The sequence below is a fragment of the Danio aesculapii genome, chromosome 20 (genome assembly GCF_903798145.1).
Source record: "Danio aesculapii chromosome 20, fDanAes4.1, whole genome shotgun sequence".
Classification (NCBI taxonomy): Eukaryota; Metazoa; Chordata; class Actinopteri; order Cypriniformes; family Danionidae; genus Danio; species Danio aesculapii.
Genome location: NC_079454.1, coordinates 53153004 through 53175309, shown reverse-complemented (window position 1 = coordinate 53175309; position 22306 = coordinate 53153004). Strand labels below are relative to the sequence as shown.

The 22306-nt window shown below is 36.6% G+C and overlaps 1 protein-coding gene across 1 annotated transcript in view; it reads right to left on the bottom strand.

Annotated features, from left to right (window-relative positions):
* Positions 1 to 22306, bottom strand: part of arhgap39 (Rho GTPase activating protein 39) — a 150498-nt gene that overhangs the window by 8816 nt on the left and 119376 nt on the right. The window contains exons 9-10 of the mRNA XM_056481548.1: positions 20113 to 20204; positions 3612 to 3781 (exon numbers count right to left, since the gene is read on the bottom strand). Of these exons, the coding sequence (XP_056337523.1) occupies positions 3612 to 3781; positions 20113 to 20204 (262 nt within the window). The remainder of the gene's footprint in view (positions 1 to 3611; positions 3782 to 20112; positions 20205 to 22306) is intronic.

Sequence of the window (22306 nt, the reverse complement as noted above, 5' to 3'; positions counted from 1 at the left end):
CACTAACCTGCGCATTATTAAGTCACTAGATGGAGACAAACTCCAAATATGAACTTGTATGTAATATATGTAATTTATTTGCTAATATTTACATATATAAGACTAAAGGGTTTATTATGATTGAAATGAAATTGAAAAACATATAGCTAAACGGGCATTTTGATAATTGTTATGGCCCAAAACTCAAAAACTGGCTCGAATAATAACAACAATCAAGGTTTGAGCCGAACATATGAAAAGACACAGACGATTGAATTAATAAATTGATGTCCCGTCAATACTCTTTAATTTTCATAAATCATATGTTACCAAAAGAAACAAAACATTAACAAAAATCATGTAGACAGGTAGGGCAGCTAAGGAAAACAGGTCGCTGACTATCACTGTTTTTAAATGGACAGATGTTACCTACAACTCCTGTGAAAGGAATAAAAACAGGTGAGTCTTCCAGGCCACTGCTTTCCTTTGCTAAACTAAACAAATAACAAAACTTGACTATGAAAAATAATCCACTACCTGCTACGAAAAACAAAGTATCAAAATAAACAAACTAGTTAACGCATTCCGAACTAAAGAATCAGAAGGTTAGTAGCAAGAACAAAAGTCTCAAGAGAGCGACATGTAGATGGATCGCCTGGCAAGCGGAGTACCGCCAGCCAGACCGCCTGAGCGCAAGTCACCACCGAGCTGAGGGAGAGCGAGAGACTGAGCCGCCATTGCTGTCAGCCTTATATACTGGGAATCCCCAGTGCCGTCACAGGCGTCATCCAATCCCGGACAAGCCGGGTACAAGCACAAACTCGCAACAAATAAAAAAAGGAATTAAATAAAACACAGACCCACGTAACAATAATATTTTGTAATATACGTTGCATATACGACAATTTATACATGCGAAATCCAAACATGAACCTGTATGTCATATGTATTTGCATATATTTCCGTATATAAGACTAAAGGGTTTATTATGATTGAAATGATAATGATTGAAATATATAGATAAATGGGCATTTTGGTAATAATTTGTAATATATGTTGCCTATACGACATATATATATTATATATGTTGAAATCTAAAATGTGTCTAATCTAATATGTCATTTATTTGCATTTATTTCCATTTATAAGACTAAAAGGGTGTATTATGATAGAAATTGTATATTTCTAAAGGGTGTATTATAATAGAAATGACATATAACGATGGAAAAAATATAGATAAATGGACAGATTTTGCAGTAGTTTGTAATATATGTTGTATATACTACATATAATTATGAAGTTGTATGCCATGTAATTTGCATATATAAGACAAAAGGGTTTATTATGATTGAAATGAGATTGAAAAATATATAGCTAAATGGGCATTTTGGTAATATTTTGTAATATACGTTGCATAAACGACAATTTATACAAGCGAAATTCAAACATGAACTTGTATGTCATATGTAATTTGCATATATAAGTATAAATGGTTTATTATGATAAAAATGACATATACAATGACTGAAAAAACATAGATAAATGCCCAATTTTTGCAATATTTTATACGTTGCAAAAATAACATATATGTTGAAATCTAAATATGAAATTGTATGTTGCATATTTTTCCATATATAAGACTGAAGAGTGTGTTATGTTTGAAGTGTTTTATTATGATTAAATAAAAGGTAAACAGACATTTTTGCAGTATTTTATATTAAATGTTGCATGGATGAAATATATTGTATATATGTAAAATCCAAACATGAACTTATATCATATACGCAATTTAGAATCAGAACCAGAAAGAGCTTTATTGCCAGGTATGTTCACACATACGAGGAATTTGTTTTGGTGACAGAGCTTCTACAGTGCAACAGGATTACAGAGACAGGACAAAAAACAGAGAATAAATATATTTTAAAAAATAGAAGTAGAAGTATGAAATAACACAAAGATTAAATTATTTTTAAATCTAAATTATATAAAAATATAAAATTATAAATAAAAAATTATTTGCATATATTTCAATTTATAAGAGTAAATGCTGTACTATAATAGGAATGACATATAATGATTGAAAAAGTATAGATAAATGACCATTTTCGTAATAGTTTGTAATATATGTTGTATATATATAATATATATATATATATATATATATATATATATATATATATATATATATATATATATATATATATATATATATATATATATATATATATATATATATAATATATGAACTGTACTTATCCAGAGCGAGCAGAAGGGCTGCCAAAATCACTCTGGACCCCTCACACCCAGCACACTGCCTCTTTGAACTGTTACCTTCTGGTCGACGCTACAGAGCACTGCGCACCAGAACAGCCCGACACAGAAACAGTTTCTTCCCTCAGGCAATCCATCTCATGAACACTTGATGATAATAATTGTGGAACCAACATCACTACTTGCTATACACTTTTATACACATATACACTTATTTAACAGCACACTTTACATGCCAATTTGCACATAACAGCTGCACATACAACGTTGTATATAGTAATAAACATGTACATACACTTGCCAATCTGTATATTTGCACTCACTACTTCTATTTTTTTTTAAATATATATTTATTCTCTGTTTTTTGTCCTGTCTCTGTTATCCTGTTGCACTGTAGAAGCTCTGTCACCAAAACTAATTCCTCGTATGTGTGAACATACCTGGCAATAAAGCTCTTTCTGATTCTGATACACAACATATATTTTATATATATGAACTTGTGTCATGTAATTTGCATATATTTCCATATATAAGACTAAATAATTTATTATGAATGAAATTATATATATATATATATATAATATTTGAAAAAATATAGGTAATATTTTGTAATATATTATGTTGCATATTATACATGTGAAATCCAAACATGAACTTGTATGTCATCCGTAATTTGCATATATTTACATACATTAGACTAAAGGCTTTATTATAATTGAAATGATAAATAACAGTTTAAAATGTTTTTAAAAAGCCATTTTTTTGCTATATTTTGTAATATATGTTGCATATATGACATTTATTTTATACATGTGAAATCCAAATATGAACTTGTATGTCATATAAGCAATTTGCATATATTTATGCAAAATTATTCATCCAAATGATCCCACATATCCTCACTAATCCCACATTGTTGTAACAGTTGAAAATGCAATTAAATTAAAACAAGAGTTGCTTGTTGCATACTGTACTGAGGGACCATCTCCCACCACATTAGCGGCAGCATTTTAATGCACTTTGCTATTGCGTGGGTTATTTATCAGCGTTTGGAGGATTTCTCATCGGGCATTGTTGCCAAGTACCTCTCCATCGTGGTCTGCTTGTGGGCTGTTTGTTGAGGTGAGGTAAACGGCAGGCAAAATGCAGTTTATTCCAAAGCAGATAAGAGTATTTGTAATCGTTGTAAAGCATTAATGTGCACCTTCTGTAAAGCAGCTTTGAAATAATAATCATCGTGATAAGAGCTACAAATAAACGTGAATCGAATTGAATTATGAAATAAGCTGTTGCTTGTGTCCAACCAAACCAAAAGAGATGAACGGACAGACAGACACAGACGAACAGACGGACAGACAGACCTGTAGGAAGCGGATGAGGTAGCAGAGCACCAGTTTGTTGATGTGAGGGAGGTTGAGGACGACATTAACAGCGGCTGCAGGACTGTCGTAGTTCATCACACACTGCTCATAAAACTCATGAGGAATCACCGGCTCCTCCAGCTCTCGGTACCACAGCTTCAGCAGAGATGCTACACACACACACACACACAGAAAAATATCCAGAAATGATCAGTTTATGTTTATTTATGCTTTTGAATTGCATTATGGGAGCTTGATCTTTCTTCCAACAACTTTTGACCTTGAAAATTTGTTAAAAGTGGCTATTATGAGTAGTCTGCAGTGCTATATTTTCTGGGTTGGTGTTGTGTATTACACTACAAACACCTTGTAATGAACTGCAGCACATTCTCTGTTATTTATTTTACAGATTTATTTCTCTAGATGTTATTTATTATATATTATATTATTTCAAATGACTAAAATAAAGTCACTTTGTTAAACTGTACAGTTGAATTTTCAACGTCAAAAGTCGACGAAGCAAAGCTCAACATCCCCTAATGCCATTCACAACCGTAAATAAACCCAAAACACACACAATACAGAAACTGTTCATTAACAGATATTTTTTTCATATTATTTTTACTAATTATTTCATTTACATTTCACTTAATTCTTTTTAAAATACAGTTTATTATAAGGGATTATTTTTGTTGCACAACGCCAATGAAAGACCACGAAACAACTTAACAGTGTCTATGATTTGTAACTGATAAAGTTTACTCCACATATATCTCCATTTGGACAATTTTGTGTACTTGTACTTTAGGCCCGTTTCCACTGAGTGGTACGGTACGGTTCGGTTTGGTTTGGTACGCTTTTATGGCCGTTTCCACTGACAAAAAGCGTACCGAACCGAACCGTACCGTACCACTTTTTCGGCACCCTTTCGAAAGGGTACCAAACACGAGAAAGGGTACCAAAAGGCTGAGCTAGACGCGCAGCTGAACGCTATTGGTTTACAGAGACACGTCATTCGCTTACGCAACAAGCCAGAATGAAAACAAAAAACCCGCCATGTTTGAAATACACAGCCGACGAGCCGAGACATTACAGCGGAATGATATATACATATAATAACGAGCCATGGTTGATCTGGGCTCAAACAAACCTTGTCGTCGTCTGGATGAACAGCCACAAAGCCAAGAAGAAGAGCAGATTTACCCTTGTGCCCCGTAGTTTTTTTACAAGCCAGTCTGAGGCGCGAGCGGTTTCGCTTTCTTGCTAGCGCTTGCGCGCGTCTAACATTATATCTGAAATAACAAACGTCTTCAACTGATGATAATAACCTGTGGTTGATTATTGACGTGCTTTTGTAACCCGATCTGTCAGACACTGACAAACACGAGAGTGAAGCGTGAAGAAACAAAGGAGAAGCCGGAAAAAAAGGAGCACTTTATTTATCAGCAAACATGAACAAAATGCCATGATTAACTAACTTATTATCTTCACCTTTTGGACTAATATGAATATGACTAATATGACAGAATTACTCTCTAACAGAGGCTACATGTGCTGCTAAAGATTATAGACACAGATGAGAGGTTTACACTGACTGTGGGCTATATTTTGTGTTGTTTTGAACCTAAATACGGGTGAAATGTCTGCTATATGTAGTTCTTCTGTAGTTGGTAACATATCGGAGACTGTAAGGGGCTGTATGTGTTTATATATGTTCATTTATTTAGTTATTTAATATAATTACAGACGTTACAGTAGGCTGTTTCACACTGTCTTTGATCTGCAGTTATAATCAACTTATGTTCATTAAAAAATTAGTAATAAACATTTATACACAAGTATTTATGTGTATGAAGCATCTGTGTTGTGAGAAGAGCTTCTCATATGATATGTAAGTGACCCGTACAGCTTTATTGTAGACATTTCCTCGAGCTAGAATGACGTCGACTGCAACTTTCTTTCATACACCACGCCCACCAAAAGGGTACCCTTGTTAGTGGAAACGCAAGCCTGATAAAGGTGACCCGTACCAAACCGTACCGTACCGTACCGTACCAGTCAGTGGAAACGAGCCATTTGTGTACTTGTGATGCTGAACATTTAGGACGACAAAAGAGATTAAAGTAATGCAAAATCAAGGTAAACCTCCTTTGTTTGCTACTGAAAACAGTATTGGTTGGGTTTAGGGAAATTGACAAGCGCTGACCTCTCGCGGACTTAAACAAGAAGGACACATATCTGAAACTTGCAACAAAAAAGTAACCTTAGTACTATATTTCATATTTGTAAAATAGTAGACAGCTCCCTCTAGTGGATTTCATCTAAAACGTACAACAAAAGGTACCCTAAGTAACGCATTTCATATTCGCAAACATGTAGACATCTAGTGGATTTGGATCTAGTGGATCTGTCATCTGAAAAGTACCATGAAAGATACTCCAAATAACATATTTCAGTTTTGCATAAATGTAGACAGCGGACCTGCCATATGAAACAAAATAAAACTTGTGCGCCCTCTAGTGGAATTCATCTAAAACGTACAACAAAAGGTACCCTAAGTAACATTTCAGATTTTCCAAAAAGTAGACAGCACCCTTCTGTGGATTTGTCATCTGAAATATACAACAGAAGGTATTCTGAGTAATGTATATCAGATTAGAAAACGTAGACAGCGCCCTCTAGTGGATTTGCCATGTGAAACATACCACAACATACCCTAAATAACTTATTTCAGATTTGCTAAAATATATACAGCGCCCACCTCTAGTGGATTAGTCATCTGAAACGTAAAACAAAAGATACTCTACATATTTTAGATTTGCGAAAAAGTAGACATCGCCCTCTAGTGGATTTGCCATCTGAAACATACTTAAACATACCCTAAATAACATATTTCAGATTTGCTAATATATATACAGCACCCTCTAGTGTATTTACCATTTGAAACATATAACGAAACATACCCTAAGTAACGCATTTTAGATTTGCCAAAATGTAGACAGCGCCCTCTAGTGGATTTGACAACTGAAATGTACAAGGAAAGGTACTCTGAGTAAGGTATTTCAGAAATACAGACAGCGCCCTCTAGTGGATTCAACATCTGAAACGTACAAGGAAAAGTACTCTGTATTTCAAAAATACAGACAGCGCCCTCTAGTGGATTCGACATCTGAAACGTACAATGAAAGATACTCTAAGTAACGTATTTCAGAAATACAGACAGCGCCCTCTAGTGGATTCGACAACTGAAATGTAAAAGGAAAGGTACTCTGAGTAAAGTATTTCAGAAATACAGACAGCGCCCTCTAGTGGATTCAACATCTGAAACGTACAAGGAAAAGTACTCTGTATTTCAAAAATACAGACAGCGCCCTCTAGTGGATTCGACATCTGAAACGTACAATGAAAGATACTCTAAGTAACGTATTTCAGAAATACAGACAGCGCCCTCTAGTGGATTCGACATCTGAAACTAACATTGAAAGATTCTCTAAGTCAGGGGTCACCAATCTCGGTCCTGGAGGGCCGGTGTCCCTCCAGGGTTTAGCTCCAACTTGCCTCAAAACACCTGCCTGGGTGTTTCAAGTATACCTAAGACCTTGATTAGTTTGTTCAGGTGTGTTTGATTAGAGTTGGAGCTAAAATCTGCAGGACACCGGCCCTCCAGGAACAAGTTTGGTGACCCCTGCTCTAAGTAATGTATTTCAGATTTGCAAAAATGTAGACAGCGCTCTCTAGTGCATTCGACATCTGAAACGTACAAGGTACTCTACGAAACGAATTTCAGAAATACAGACAGCGTTCTCTAGTGCATTCGACATTTGAAACGTACAAGGAAAGGTACTCTAAGTTACGTATTTCAGAAATACAGACAGCGCTCTCTAGTGCATTTGACATCTGAAACGTACAAGGAAAGGAACTCTAAGTTACGTATTTCAGAAACACAGACAGCGCCCTCGAGTGGATTCGACATCTGAAACGTACAAGGAAAGATACTCTAAGTTACGTATTTCAGAAATACAGACAGCGCTCTCTAGTGCATTCGACATCTGAAACGTACAAGGAAAGGAACTCTAAGTTACGTATTTCAGAAATACAGACAGCGCCCTCTAGTGGATTCGACATCTGAAACGTACAAGGAAAGGTACTCTTAGTTACGTATTTCAGAAATACAGACAGCGCCCTCTAGTGGATTCGACATTTGAAACGTACAAGGAAAGGAACTCTAAGTTACGTATTTCAGAAACACAGACAGCGCTCTCTAGTGCATTCGACATCTGAAACGTACAAGGAAAGGAACTCTAAGTTACGTATTTCAGAAATACAGACAGCGCCCTCTAGTGGATTCGACATTTGAAACGTACAAGGAAAGATACTCTAAGTAACGTATTTCAGAAATACAGACAGCGCCCTCTAGTGGATTCGACATCTGAAACGTACAAGGAAAGGTACTCTTAGTTACTTATTTCAGAAATACAGACAGCGCCCTCTAGTGGATTCGACATCTGAAACGTACAAGGAAAGGTACTCTTAGTTACTTATTTCAGAAATACAGACAGCGCCCTCTAGTGGACTCGACATCTGAAACGTACATTGAAAGATACTCTAAGTAATGTATTTCAGATTTGCAAAAATGTAGTTAGCGCTCTCTAGTGCATTCGACATCTGAAACGTACAAGGAAAGGTACTCTAAGAAACAAATTTCAGAAATACAGACAGCGCCCTCTAGTGGATTCGACATCTGAAACGTGCAAGGAAAGGTACTCTTAGTTACTTATTTCAGAAATACAGACAGCGCCCTCTAGTGGATTCGACATCTGAAACGTACAAGGAAAGGTACTCTAAGTAACGTATTTCATATTTGAAATAAAAACATACAGCACCCTCTAGTGATTTTGTCATCTTAAATGTACACTGAAATGTAAAATATGTTACTCCAGGTATATTTCGTTTCTGGTTAAAGATGACAAAATCACTAGAGGGTGCTGTCTATATTCTAGCACATCAGAAATATGTTATTTTCAATGAGCCTGGGTTCAATAAATGCATCATTGCTGGATATTACAAAAACACACATCATTCAGACTGATGTTAAAAACTGAGTGCACAGAATTTGAAAGCATCTTCTCCGGTGGTGTGAACCCAGCTGTTTTGGCCAATCAGGATGCAGAAAGCAGAAAGAAGTCATGAGGCAAAAACTCTGCTTTTAACGTCCACACGACCACACTGTACCCTGAGTTTCGCAAAATCTTCACCCTGGCCAGAGTTTTCAGAAATTTCAGATTTCAGTCACCTGATGCTGTATTTTCATGTGGATGAACAGTCAAACCACGTAGAAATAAATGTGTTTGTGAAAATAAGCACGGTCTTGTGGAAAGGGCCTTACTCACATTTAAATGGTTGAAATTGTTTTTTTATTCAACACAAAACAAGATAGTTAGAAGAATGGTGGACAAAAGCAGCCATTGACTTCCATTTTAAAAACAAAAAAATACAATGAAAGTCAATGGCTGCTTTTTATTACAGCGTTCTTCATGTGTTAAAAAGAATAAAGAAACTCAAACAGGTCTGAAACAAGTGAAAATGATGGCAGAATTAACATTTCTGTCTGAACTGCGCTTTTAAATGGGTTTAGTTCACTAGCTCAGTATCATCTGTGTTATTCTGGCATTTTAAGAGCAGTGTGTCAGAAGTGTGTTACTTCCTAATGGCTTCATTACTTCTCATGTTACTAGATTTCCAGAAATGGCTCCAAAGGGAGACTCTGGTGGTGAATATGGGTCAATGAATAAAAGCAGCTTTGTGAATGATTTCTGGGAACGGAAGCAACCGGTGAACTCGCAAAAATAACCTGAAACCAAACATCAGAGATAACTGGAGGAAACGCAGTTTTTTTTAACAAATAATGCACGACCTGAATAATTAATTATATAACAAAATGATTCAGGGAATCAGTGGAAACCAGTACTGTGCCCAGATGAATCAGTATTTCAGGTGTTTCTTGGGAGAAATAGACGCCATGTGCTCCAGACCAAAGAAGAAAAGGATCATCTAGACTGTTACCAGCAACAAGTCCAAAAGCCTGGGTCTGTTATGGTATGGGGTTGTGTCAGTGCCCTTGGCAAAGGTAACTTGCTCTTCTGTGATGCTCCATTAATGCTGAAAGCACACAGAGATTTGACAGATTTTGACATGCTGCAGAGGAAGAGGATACAGGTACTGGACTGGCCTGCCTGCAGTCCCGACCTGTCTCCAATAGAGAATGTGTGGCGCATTTTAAAGCGCAAAATGGGACAATGAAGACCCTGTACTGTTGCCCACCTTAAGACTTGTTTGCAGAAAGAATGAGACTAAATTAAACCTAAAACTTCATCACTTGGTGTCTTCAGTCCCTAAACACCTTTTAAGTGTTCTGAAAAGGAACGGCAACATTACACAGTGGTAAATGCTTTACTGACTTTTTTTAAATGTGTTCAAAACCAAAATTGGATTAAGTGTTTATTTTGAAAAATAAAAATGATGAGGAACACATTAAATAATGTCTGTCGTATTGTCTGCAATGAAATACAAGTCAAAGTAAATTTAGAATCATTACTTTTTATATGCATTTTCCATACTGTCCCAAGCTTTTTCTGATTTGGGGTTGTAATACTCAAGCAATGTGATAGCGGACTGATCGCTGAGGCCTTTTGCAATCAGCAAAACAACATTTCAGATCTGCAACAATGGAAAGCTGGAAACATCGGCTAAATAACATTAATGCGAAGACTCTCAAACACACATTTACATCTAATCAGCACCTGATAGAACTCCATCACGCAGTTTACTCACTAAATGTGTTTCTATTTTAGTTTAAGCACATTTATCTTTATCTGAAGAAAAGCTTATCCTACTCCGTTGAGCACACCAGCTTTTTTTTATGTATATTTATTGTAGCAGCATATCCAATATATAATATTTCAGCTTAGAAGAGGAACACAATTTTCACTGGCAAACATTTTATACAATATAGAAATGAACAAAACACAGTGTAAAATATGAAATAAACAAAGTAAATAATAACAATAAAATAATAATGTAAACGATATTAATAACAATTTTTACACAATTCTGGTAAGGTCACATTTACACCTAATAGTCAAACTCTGTATTCAATAATGTTAAATCTTTGTTCTTAGTCTGAAGAGGAGACTGTGAGAGAAAGCTTACTGGTTATTAAATAAGAAATGCCTACCTTGCAGATTAAAATCAAGAAGCAATTATTTTATGCTTCTACAAAATCTGGATAGAGTAACCTTCCATATTCAGTGGTCTAGGCGTTTCTGAATACGTTCATCTGAAGGTGAAGGGAAAATGTCTTTTTTCCATAACATTCATTCATTCATTTTCTTTACGACTTTATTAATCAGGGGACGCCACAGTGAAATGAACCGCCAATTTATCCAGCATCTGTTTTATGCAGCAGATGCCATTCCAGCTGCAACCCATCACTTGGAAACACCCATACGCACTCATTAACACACACACACACACACTCATACACTACGGCCAATTTAGCTCATCAATGCTCCTATAGAGCATGTGATTGGACTGTGGGGGAAACCGGAGCACTCGGAGGAAACCCATACCAACAAGGGGAGAACGTGCAAACTGCCAACTGACCCAGCCGAGGCTCGAACCAGTGACCCTCTTGCTGTGAAGCAATCACACTACCGTGACGCCCTCCATAACATAATAAAATTGTCATATAAAATTTCCAACCACTCTTGGATTGTAGGGGTTTCAGTAAGTAACCAATGCCTTGTGATTGTTTTTTTGGCTGCAATTATCAATATGTCAGATATTTGTCAGGCTTACCTGACTGGATGTCAGAAATTCCTAAAAATAAAAGCACACAGGCTAATCTAATGATAATAAATATGATCCATATGACTTATTTGCAAATGTCGCGAGGTGCTGCATTGGAGAGGTTGTGAGGTTGCTATCTCCCGCTTTCGGATAGAGCTGAATTTCGGTAATGGCTGAAGTTTAGGAAGACGTGTGAGTTTATACTGCTGTCCTGCCATGTCACCATCTGCCATTCCGAGAAGGACTGTCACGCTCTCTGTGCAGTGACCGTCCTCTCACTTGGACCAGATCACCCCGCCTCAAGTTGAGTCTATGTTTTTACTCTAAGATGTCAACAAGAATAATATTTTCATAATGTGACGTACGCATCGAACTGACATCGCAACATATACATGAATGACAGCTCCAACCTGAAAAAAACACGTAGTGGTGTCAACATTCTCCAAATTTGAACCTTATTAATAGTAACTATGGGATAACTAGGCCCACACAGAATCTGCGCGCACAGAATTCCGCAGATTTTCCACAGATTTTTCCACAGATTTTATACAGAATTCTGCAGATTTTCCGCAGAATTATGCAGATTTTCCACAGAATTCCACAGATTTTCCAGATTTATCACAGAGTTCTACAGATTTTCCACAGAATTCCGCAGATTTTCCACAGATTTTTCACAAAATTCCGCAGATTTTCCACAGACTTTCCACAGAATTCTAAAGATTTTCCACAGAATTCTGCAGATTTTCCACAGATTTTCCACAGAATTCCGCAGATTTCCCACAGATTTTCCACAGAATTCCGCAGATTTTCCACAGATTTTCCACAGATTTTCCACAGAATTCTGCAGATTTTCCGCAGATTTTCCACAGAATTCCGCAGATTTTCCACAGAATTCCGCAGATTTTGCACAGAATTCCGCAGATTTTCCACAGATTTTCCACAGAATTCTGCAGATTTTGCACAGAATTCCGCAGATTTTCCACAGATTTTCCACAGATTTTCCACAGAATTGCGCAGATTTTCCACAGAATTTCGCAGATTTTCCAGATTTTCCACAGAATTCTGCAGATTTTCCACAGAATTCCGCAGATTTTCCACAGAATTCTGCAGATTTTCCACAGATTTTCCACAGAATTCCGCAGATTTTCCACAGAATTCCGCAGATTTTCCACAGATTTTCCACAGAATTCCGCAGATTTTCCACAGAATTCCGCAGATTTTCCACAGATTTTTCACAAAATTCCGCAGATTTTCCACAGATTTTCCACAGAATTCTGAAGATTTTCCACAGAATTCTGCAGATTTTCCACAGAATTCCGCAGATTTTCCACAGATTTTCCACAGAATTCCGCAGATTTTCCACAGATTTTCCACAGATTTTCCACAGAATTCTGCAGATTTTCCGCAGATTTTCCACAGAATTCCGCAGATTTTCCACAGAATTCCGCAGATTTTCCACAGAATTCTGCAGATTTTCCACAGAATTCCGCAGATTTTCCACAGATTTTCCACAGAATTCTGCAGATTTTGCACAGAATTCCGCAGATTTTCCACAGATTTTCCACAGAATTGCGCAGATTTTCCACAGAATTTCACAGATTTTCCACAGAATTCTGCAAATTTTCCACAGAATTCTGCAGATTTTCCACAGATTTTCCACAGAATTCCGCAGATTTTCCACAGAATTCCGCAGATTTTCCACAGATTTTCCACAGAATTCCGCAGATTTTCCACAGATTTTCCACAGAATTCCGCAGATTTTCCACAGATTTTCCACAGAATTCCGCAGATTTTTAGCCCATCGTTATTTCTGTTTATTTACTTGAGTAAATGTGTGTAAATCTATATTTATTCAGTTTTTAAATTAATCACAGTAATATTATTGGCTAATATGAAAATGTTCATCTGATTTATGTGTAATGCAGTTTGTACAGTAACATTTTCTGTCTTTTAGTAGAGATATTATATGAGAGACTTGCTTTGTTTACTAAATAAAGTGAATCTAATTGGATTTGCATTTTAAACATTAAATACAAGTTAAAGATATTATTTTTTATTTGCCATATTAAGGTTTTAGTTATGATACTCCCAAAATAACTCCACAGAAATCCGCAGATTTTTACCAAAATTCTCAGCAGAAATAGCAAAAAACATCCACAGATTCCATCTGGCCCTAGGGATAACTAAAGAAACTGCTGTTTAATGGAATAACTGATTAGCCCTGCACATATTAGTCATTCACACTGTTAACCAATACAAATATAACATTTAAACATTATTTTTTTAAACATAAAATGGTCTGTGTATGTATAATTATTATTTTTAACAAAATTATTTTATCAACACATTTCTATAGTTTTAATAATTCATCTCTAATAACTGATTTCTTTTATCTTTGCCATGATGACAGTAAATAATATTAGACTAGATATTTTTAAAGATATTTTCAAGTGACATTTAAAGGCTTAACTAGGTTAATTCGACAAGTTAGGAAGCAGTAATTAGGCAAATCATTAATGGTGCTTTTTTCTGTAGACAATCAAAATAAATATTGCTGAAGGGGGCTAATATTACTGACCTTAAAATGGGTTTAAACAATTAAAAACTGCTTTTATTCTAGTTGATATAAAGCAAATAAGATATAGATATATAAAAAAAAAAATATATAGAAAATACTGTGAAAAATTACTTGCTCTGTTAAACATAATTTTGGGAAAAAAAAATCACGAATAATTTTGCCTTCAACTATGTATATATATATATATATATATATATATATATATATATATATATATATATATATATATAATGAAAAGTAACTAGTAACTATTTACTAGAGTAATTTTTTCATAAGGTACTTTTTTACTCAAGTAACTTTTAAGATTGTTACTTTTACTTGAGTAAATATTTCCGCAAGTACTTGTACTTTTACTTGAGTATAGATTTTGGATACTCTACCCACCTCTGTGTATTATGCGCATCTTGGCATTACCATTAAGTATATTATTATGCACAATTACAATAAGGGCATATAAATAGGTGGATGGAAACACTGACACCCATAAGAACAGAAATACTATGAAATTCAATGGCTGTTTTGTTTATTATCTTCTGTTCAGCAGAAGAATGAAACTCAAACTGGTTTTGAGGATGGATAAATGATGACAGAATTACCTTAAAGTGTCGCTTTCAGCCAAAAGAGTCATAAAACGACACAAAACAAGCATCAGAAATTAAAGCAGCAGAAAATTAAAGTGATTAAAACATCATTCATTCATTTCCCTTCAGCTTAGTTCCTTATTTAGCAGGGATCGCCACAGCGGAATGAACCGCCAACTATTCCAGCATATGTTTTACACAGCGGATGCCCTTCCAGCTGCAACCCAGCCCTGAGAAACACCCATACACACTCATTCACTATTGAGTTCATCAATTCCCCTATATTTAGCGCATGTGTTTGGACTGTGGGGGAAACCGGAGCACCCGGAGGAAACCCACGCCAACACAGGGAGAACATGCAAACTCCTGATTAAAACTTACTTTAAAATATGCAACAAATAGGTGTAATGAGGAGTAAAAGCTGAAAGATGCCTAAACGATGTGATGCGTTGTACTGCTGTAGAATAAAGCAGTATTCCTCTTGAGGAAAGGGCTGTGAGAGTTGTTGATCCTCCTACTGTGTGTGGGAAGTTGGAGCTATTTATATTCAGAGAGAAGTGGGCCATTGCAGAACGCCTCAGGCTACAGGTGTGAAGCGCCATACAGCACAGAAAAGAGCTGGACTAATCCCACACTAATACAACAACGACAGCCAAAGATTAGTGCTGAAGCGCTTCCTTTAGGCCCTTTTCACAAGATGAAATCTAAATCTCAGGTGTCCCCGGAAATATCTTCCTGAAAGGTGACCTATTATGACCCTTTTTACAAGATGTATAATAAGTCTCTGATGTCCCTAGTGTGTGTGTGTGTGTGTGAAGATTCAGCTCAAAATAACCCTCTCATAATGTTTTCTGACTCTCTGAAACTGACCCTTTATGTTTTGATCCTGATAGTGATGTTTTGGTGACTGTCGCTTTAAATTCAAATGAGATTGTGCTCTTTTAGACAGAGGGCGGAGCTACAAATGCATATGTGTCAGCATAATGGCAGATTCAAAAACAAGACTAATGTTATATGCTAATGAGGGAGAGATGGGCACTAGTGGGCGGGGCTTTCTCCTTCCGATGACATCATACAAAGGGAGAATGCAAATCAAAGTGTTTCTGCAGACTGTATTGATCAAGTCTGATTCTAAAAAATGTAATTATCAATGTTTACCATTAGAAGCTGGCTATAGTCACACACTGCTGACACACAACTGTGTTTAAACCCTTTATAAAAGTGATTTTTGCACAATAGGTGGCCTTTAAAGGTCCGCACAATGCTGGAAAAAACTAACATAATTTGATTTCTTTATGTACGCTGAAAGCTATATTATTAGCTCTCCTGTGTAATTTTAATTCTGTTTTAAATATGTTGTTTACAGAGATGTATAGTAACGAAGTAGAACTACTTTACTACTGTACTTAAGTACTAATGGCTCGTTTCCACAGACTGGTACAGTACGCTACGGTTCGGGTCAGTACGGGTCACCTTTATCAGGCTTGCATTTCCACTACCAAGGGTACCTTTTTGGTGGGCGTGGTGTATGACAGAAAGTTTCAGTCGACGTCATTCTCACTCGAGGAAATGTCTACAATAAAGCTGTATGGGTCGCTCACATATCATATGAGAAGCACTTCTCATAAAACAGATGCTTCATACACATAAATACTTGTGTATAAATGTTTATTACTAACTTTACTATGAACATGAGTTGATTATAACTGCAGATCAATGACAGTGTGAAACAGCCTACTGTAACGTCTGTAATTATATTAAATAAATAAATAAATGAACATATAAACACAAACAGCCCTTTACAGTCTCCGATATGTTACCAACTACAGAAGAACTACATAAAGTAGACATTTCGTCAGTATTTAGGTTCAAAACAACAAAATATAGCCCACAGTCAGTGTAAACCTCTCATCTGTGTCTGTAATCTTCAGCAGCACATGTAGCCTCTGTTAGAGTAATTCCATCATTCCCGGTTCATATTAGTCCAAAATGTGAAGATAATAAGTTAGTTAATCATGGCATTTTGTTCATGTTTGCTGATAAATAATGTGCTCATTTTTTTCCGGCTTCTCCTTTGTTTCTTCGCGCTTCACTCTCGCGTTTGTCAGTGTCTGACAGGATCGGGTTTCAAAAGCACGTCAATAATCAAGCGCAGGTTATCATCAGCTGAAGAAGTTTGTTATTTCAGATATAATGTTAGACGCACGCAAGCGCTAGCAAGAAAGCGAAACCGCTCGCGCTTCAGACTGCCTTGTAAAAAAACTACAAGGCACAGGGTAGATTCTGCTCTTCATTTTGGCCTTGTGGCTGTTCATCAAGACGACAACAAGGTTTGTTTGAGCTCAGATCGACCATGGCTCGTTATTATATGTACTTATAATTCCGCTGTAATCTCTCGGCTGTGTGTGTATTTTAAACATGGCGGGTATTTTGTTTTCATTCTGGCTTGTTGCGTAAGCGAATGACGTATCTCTGTAAACCAATAGTGTTCAGCTGCGCGTCTAGCCCCGCCTTTTGGTACCCTTTCTCGTGCTTGGTACCCTTTCGAAAGGGTGCCAAAAAAGTGGTACGGTACGGTTTGGTACAACTTTTGACAATGGAAACAGCCTTAAAAGCGTACCAAACCAAACCGTATCGCACCACTCAGTGGAAATGGGCCATAAAAGGCTGAATCTGTACTGGAGTATTGTTTTTTTCTCCCACTTCCACTTTTACTTCAGTACATATCTTCGATGAGTTTAACACTGTTAGTCCGAAAGATTTTTATATGTGCTGCATAGTTACTCATTACAATTATAAAAATGTTACGAATCATTCCAAACCCTCATTATCACTACCAGAGCAGCAGATGGCTCGGTCACAGGTTTAAATAAGCTGGCTCGTCATCATTCAGACGATCAAAGAAGACAGCGCTGCCTGCTGCCCCTTTGTTTTCGACATGGAAAACCCAGAAATTCCAGCTTCAACTCTTTCACTTTCAACTGTTCGTGGCGATGAGGAAGACACCCGTGGCCCTATTTAGAGTCCATGTTTGCATTTGTCGTAGTGAAAGATACTCTGCCTTCCGAAAGATTGTGAAATAAAGGCCTTCAAAAATTCACCGTCGAATTTGAAGAACTAATAATATAAAATAATAATTCAAAATAATATAATACACAAAACACAGCAGTTTGAGCTACCTGTAAGTGCTACCGTTAGATAAGTTAACATTAGCTACCCGCGGATCATAACATGCTGCGAGGTTCACTTCACATTAACTAGCTGGCTATCACAAAGGCTGTGTCACGCTGAATGGTCCCATCATATGTATATATAAATGTATATTATATATATATATATATAAATATGGATATATGGTTCTTTTTGTTTTTTTCGTTCTGCTTAATCACGTGCCCCAAAAAAAGATATTTAAAATAAACAAAACAATATGATGTCTTTGCTTTTTTAAAATAACTACATAACACACTACTTGTACTTTTGCTTTCAGTATTTGAGTAGTAAATTTTAGAATAAACTACTTGCAATACTTAAGTACAAAACATGTTGAATACTTTAGTACTGTTGTAGTGTTTAGTAATTAACAGAAACGAGGACTTTTATTAAGCTTACAGCTACTTTACGTTAAGTCACAAGTTGTGCATTAGCCATTCCCATGCTGTTTTGTCATCACGCGGGAAGTTAGTTAACTGTTGTGAGTGATTTTAGTTCAGTTGTATGCTCGCAGGTTCCAGTGTGGATGGTTAAGAAACCCCTCTGCACTGGGCGACTGTTATTCAAGTAAACGTTTTGCATGGATTTCAGTTGTTGTGTGCCATTTTCACGCCTCCACGGACACTTAATATACTGATAGTGTCATCAGATTAAAGCACAACAGTACTAACACTTAAGTATGGTGCTTAAAGAGCACTTCAACTATCTCCAGCCTCAAATGACTAAAATTAATCAATTCTATTGTTTATAATCAGACTTGATAAAAATAGTCTGCAGAAACACTTTGATTGACATTCTCCCTTAGTTTGATGTCATAAGAGTGGGAAAGCCCCGCCCACAAGTGAAAATCTCTCCCTCATTAGCATAAACAGCCCAGAGTGAGAAGCAGCCGTCTGGCAATGGAGTTTTGAATCTGTCATTATGGTGACACACAGGTGTTTGTAGCTCCGCCCTCTTCAGAAAAGAGCACAATCTCATTTGAATTTAAAGCGACAGTCACCAAAACGCCACAATTAGGATCAAAGCCTAAAAGGGTCAGTTTTAGACAGTTAGAAAACATTATCTGTGTGGTATTTTGAGCTGAAACTTCACAGACATGCTCTAGGCACATCAGAGATGCATTTTACATCTTCTAAAAAGGAGTATAATAGCTTTATTTGGAGTTCACCTGTGGTAAGTTCAGTTGATTGGACATGATTTGAAAACACCTGTCTATATAAGGTCCCAGGGTTGACAGTGCATGTCAAAGTACAAACCAAGCATGAAGTAAAGTGGCCAGACTAAAGACACTCCCCGCCTGAAATTTGCCAAAAGGCATCTGAAGGACTCTCAGACCATCAGAAACTAAACTCTCTGCTCTGATGAGACTCAAACTGAACTCTTTGGAGTGAACGCCAGGCGTTACGTTTAGAGAAAAGCAGGCAGCGCTCATCACCAGGCTAATACCATCCCTACAGTGAAGCATGGTGGTGGCAGCATCATGCTGTGGGGATGTTTTTCAGCAGCAGGAACTGGAAGATTAGTCAGGATAGAGGGAAAGATGAATGCAGCAATGTACAGAGACATCCTGAATGAAGACCTGCTTCAGAGTGCTCTTGACCTCAGACTGGGACAACAGTTCATCTTCCAGCAGGACAATGACCCAAAGCACACCGCCAAAATATCAACGCAGTGGCTTCACAACAACAACAATTCACAACTCGGTGAATATCTTTGAGTGGCCCAGCCAGAGCCCAGACCTAAATCCTATTAAACATCTCTGGAGAGATCTGAAAATGGCTGTACACCGTCGCTTCCCATCCAACCTGATAGAGCTTGAGAGGTAATGCAAAGAGGAATGGGCAAAAATTCCCAAAGACAGGTGTACCAAGCTTGTGGCGTCATATTCAGAAAGACTTGAGGCTGTAATCGCAATTGTGGTACAGTTATGTGGTTTACAAGCTTAACTGTATTTTGTATTGATTTATATGTTTTTATTTGTTTTTAATATCTTTGTATGTCATTTATGACACTCTTGAAAAAAAGATTACATATCTCGAGAGGTTTTCCTGGTCAAATTAACATTTTTAATAATGACAAATTACTAAGTTCACTAGTAAGTGAGCAAAAACTTATTCAAAGTATTTTCAGTCTAGCGTGTTTACTATTCTGAAAGAAGATTAGTGCATCACATATTACAGTATCGTATGAAATTAGCCAAAGATGCACGGATGGCAAATATTACCCATAATGCCCTGCAGATGAAGCTACATCTATTGGATCAAACAAAAGGATTGTGGGATACCTGGAATATGTGGGTCCTCCAGGCCGGTGGGCACTTTCCACTGGTCCACCTGTAACTTCAGTGCGTTTACTTCATCAATGTCTCCAGGCACCCTGAAAACAAACACAACACAAACACACACACACACACACACACACACACACACACACAGTGATTAGTATTAACTTTTTAATGAATATACACCCACCGGCCACTTTATTAGGTACACCTGTCCAACTGCTCGTTACGCAAATTTATAATCAGCCAATCACATGGCAGCAGCTCACTGCATTTAGGCATGTAGACATGGTCAAGACGATCTGCTGCAGTACAAAGCGAGCATCAGAATGGGGAATAAAGGGGATTTAAGTGACTTTGACCATGGCATGGTTGTTGGTGCCAGACAGGCTGCTCTGAGTATTTCAGAAACTGCTGATCTACTGGGATTTTCACGCACAACCATCTCTAGGGTTTACAGAGAATGATCCGACAAAGAGGAAATATCCAGTGAGCGGCAGTTCTGTGGGCGCAAATGCCTTGTTGATGCCAGAGGTCAGAGGAGAATGGCCAGACTGGTTCCAGCTGATAGAAAGGCAACAGTAACTCAAATAAGCACTCGTTACAACCGAGGTCTGCAGAAGAGCATCTCTGAACACACAACACGTCCAACCTTGAGGCGGATGGGCTACAGCAGCAGAAGACCACCCCGGGTGCCGCTCCTGTCAGCTAAGAACAGGAAACTGAAGCTACAATTCACACAGGCTCACCAAAACTGGACAATAGAAGATTGGAGAAACGTTGCCTGGTCTGATGAGTCTTGAAACAGTGTCTCCATCTTCTGATGGCTACTTCCAGCAGGATAACGCACCATGTCATAAAGCGTGAATCATCTCAGACTGGTTTCTTGAACATGACAATGAGTTCACTGTACTCAAATGGCCTCCACAGTCACCAGATCTCAATCCAATAGAGCACCTTTGGGATGTGGTGTGATGCTATCATGTCAATATGAAGCAAAATCTCAGAGGAATATTTCCAGTAGCTTGTTGAATCTATGACACGAAGGATTAGGGCAGTTCTGAAGGCAAAAGAGGTTCCTACTCAGTACTAGTAAAGTGTACCTAATAAAGTGGCCGGTGGGTATATATATATATATATATATATATATATATATATATATATATATATATATATATATATATATATATTTTTTTTTTTTTTTTTTTTAAGGTTTACCATTACTTAAAAAAGTTGGTCCACTGTTGGTATTTAATGCACTAATGAAATATCAATTGAATATTAATCAGGTTTCTCACTATTTACTACTAATACTACTACTATACTACTACTAGATACTAATAATATCACCTACTTTTTCTTTAAGGGTTCAGTCATAATATATATAACATGACTAATAATATATATATAAAATAGAAGGAAACAATCATAAAACATCACTGTTCTAGAGGTTTTAAGATGTTTTAATGAAAAAACAAATTAAGCCAGCTACTGTTCACTACTGCAGTGTTTAATGGACTATATGTGCTAATCAGCTCAGGTTCATGTAGGTTAATTAGGCCTGAAAAGTATTTCCAGCCACTATGAAGACTGAGTCATGTTAATGCAGATTTTATTTGATAATTAAACATCTCAGAGTGTCATTAGGTTAATTTCACGACTATAAGAGATGCTTATGAGTGTTTCTGATTCAAGCTTCACTAGAAAACATGGTGTAAAAGCGATAGTTCACCTATAAATGTAAACCTATAAATGTAAACATCATTTATTCATGCTCAATTGTTCCAAACAGCATTTATTAACAATATTATTTTTTAAAGTCTATATTATGCCATTATAATGTCTTTACAATCTATTTCCATTAATTGAATGCATTTCTCTGCACAATAAAATTAATTTGTTTAAATACAACTATAGTCTCATGTTTTAAACAGTAGCGTACGTGATAAATATTGAATATTAATAATTATAATGGTATTAATAAAAAAATAGTGCTGTTTCTAGAATAAACTATTTGCATCTAGTTTTCAATCAGAATGATGCATGTAATCATTGACAATAGACCAATATTTATTTAAAGTATAATTTTTTTACTCTATATTATGCCATTACAATCACTTTTGACCAATAAAATGCATTTTTTTGCACTATAAAATTAATTTGTTTAATACAATCTTGGTTACATGTTTTTTAACAG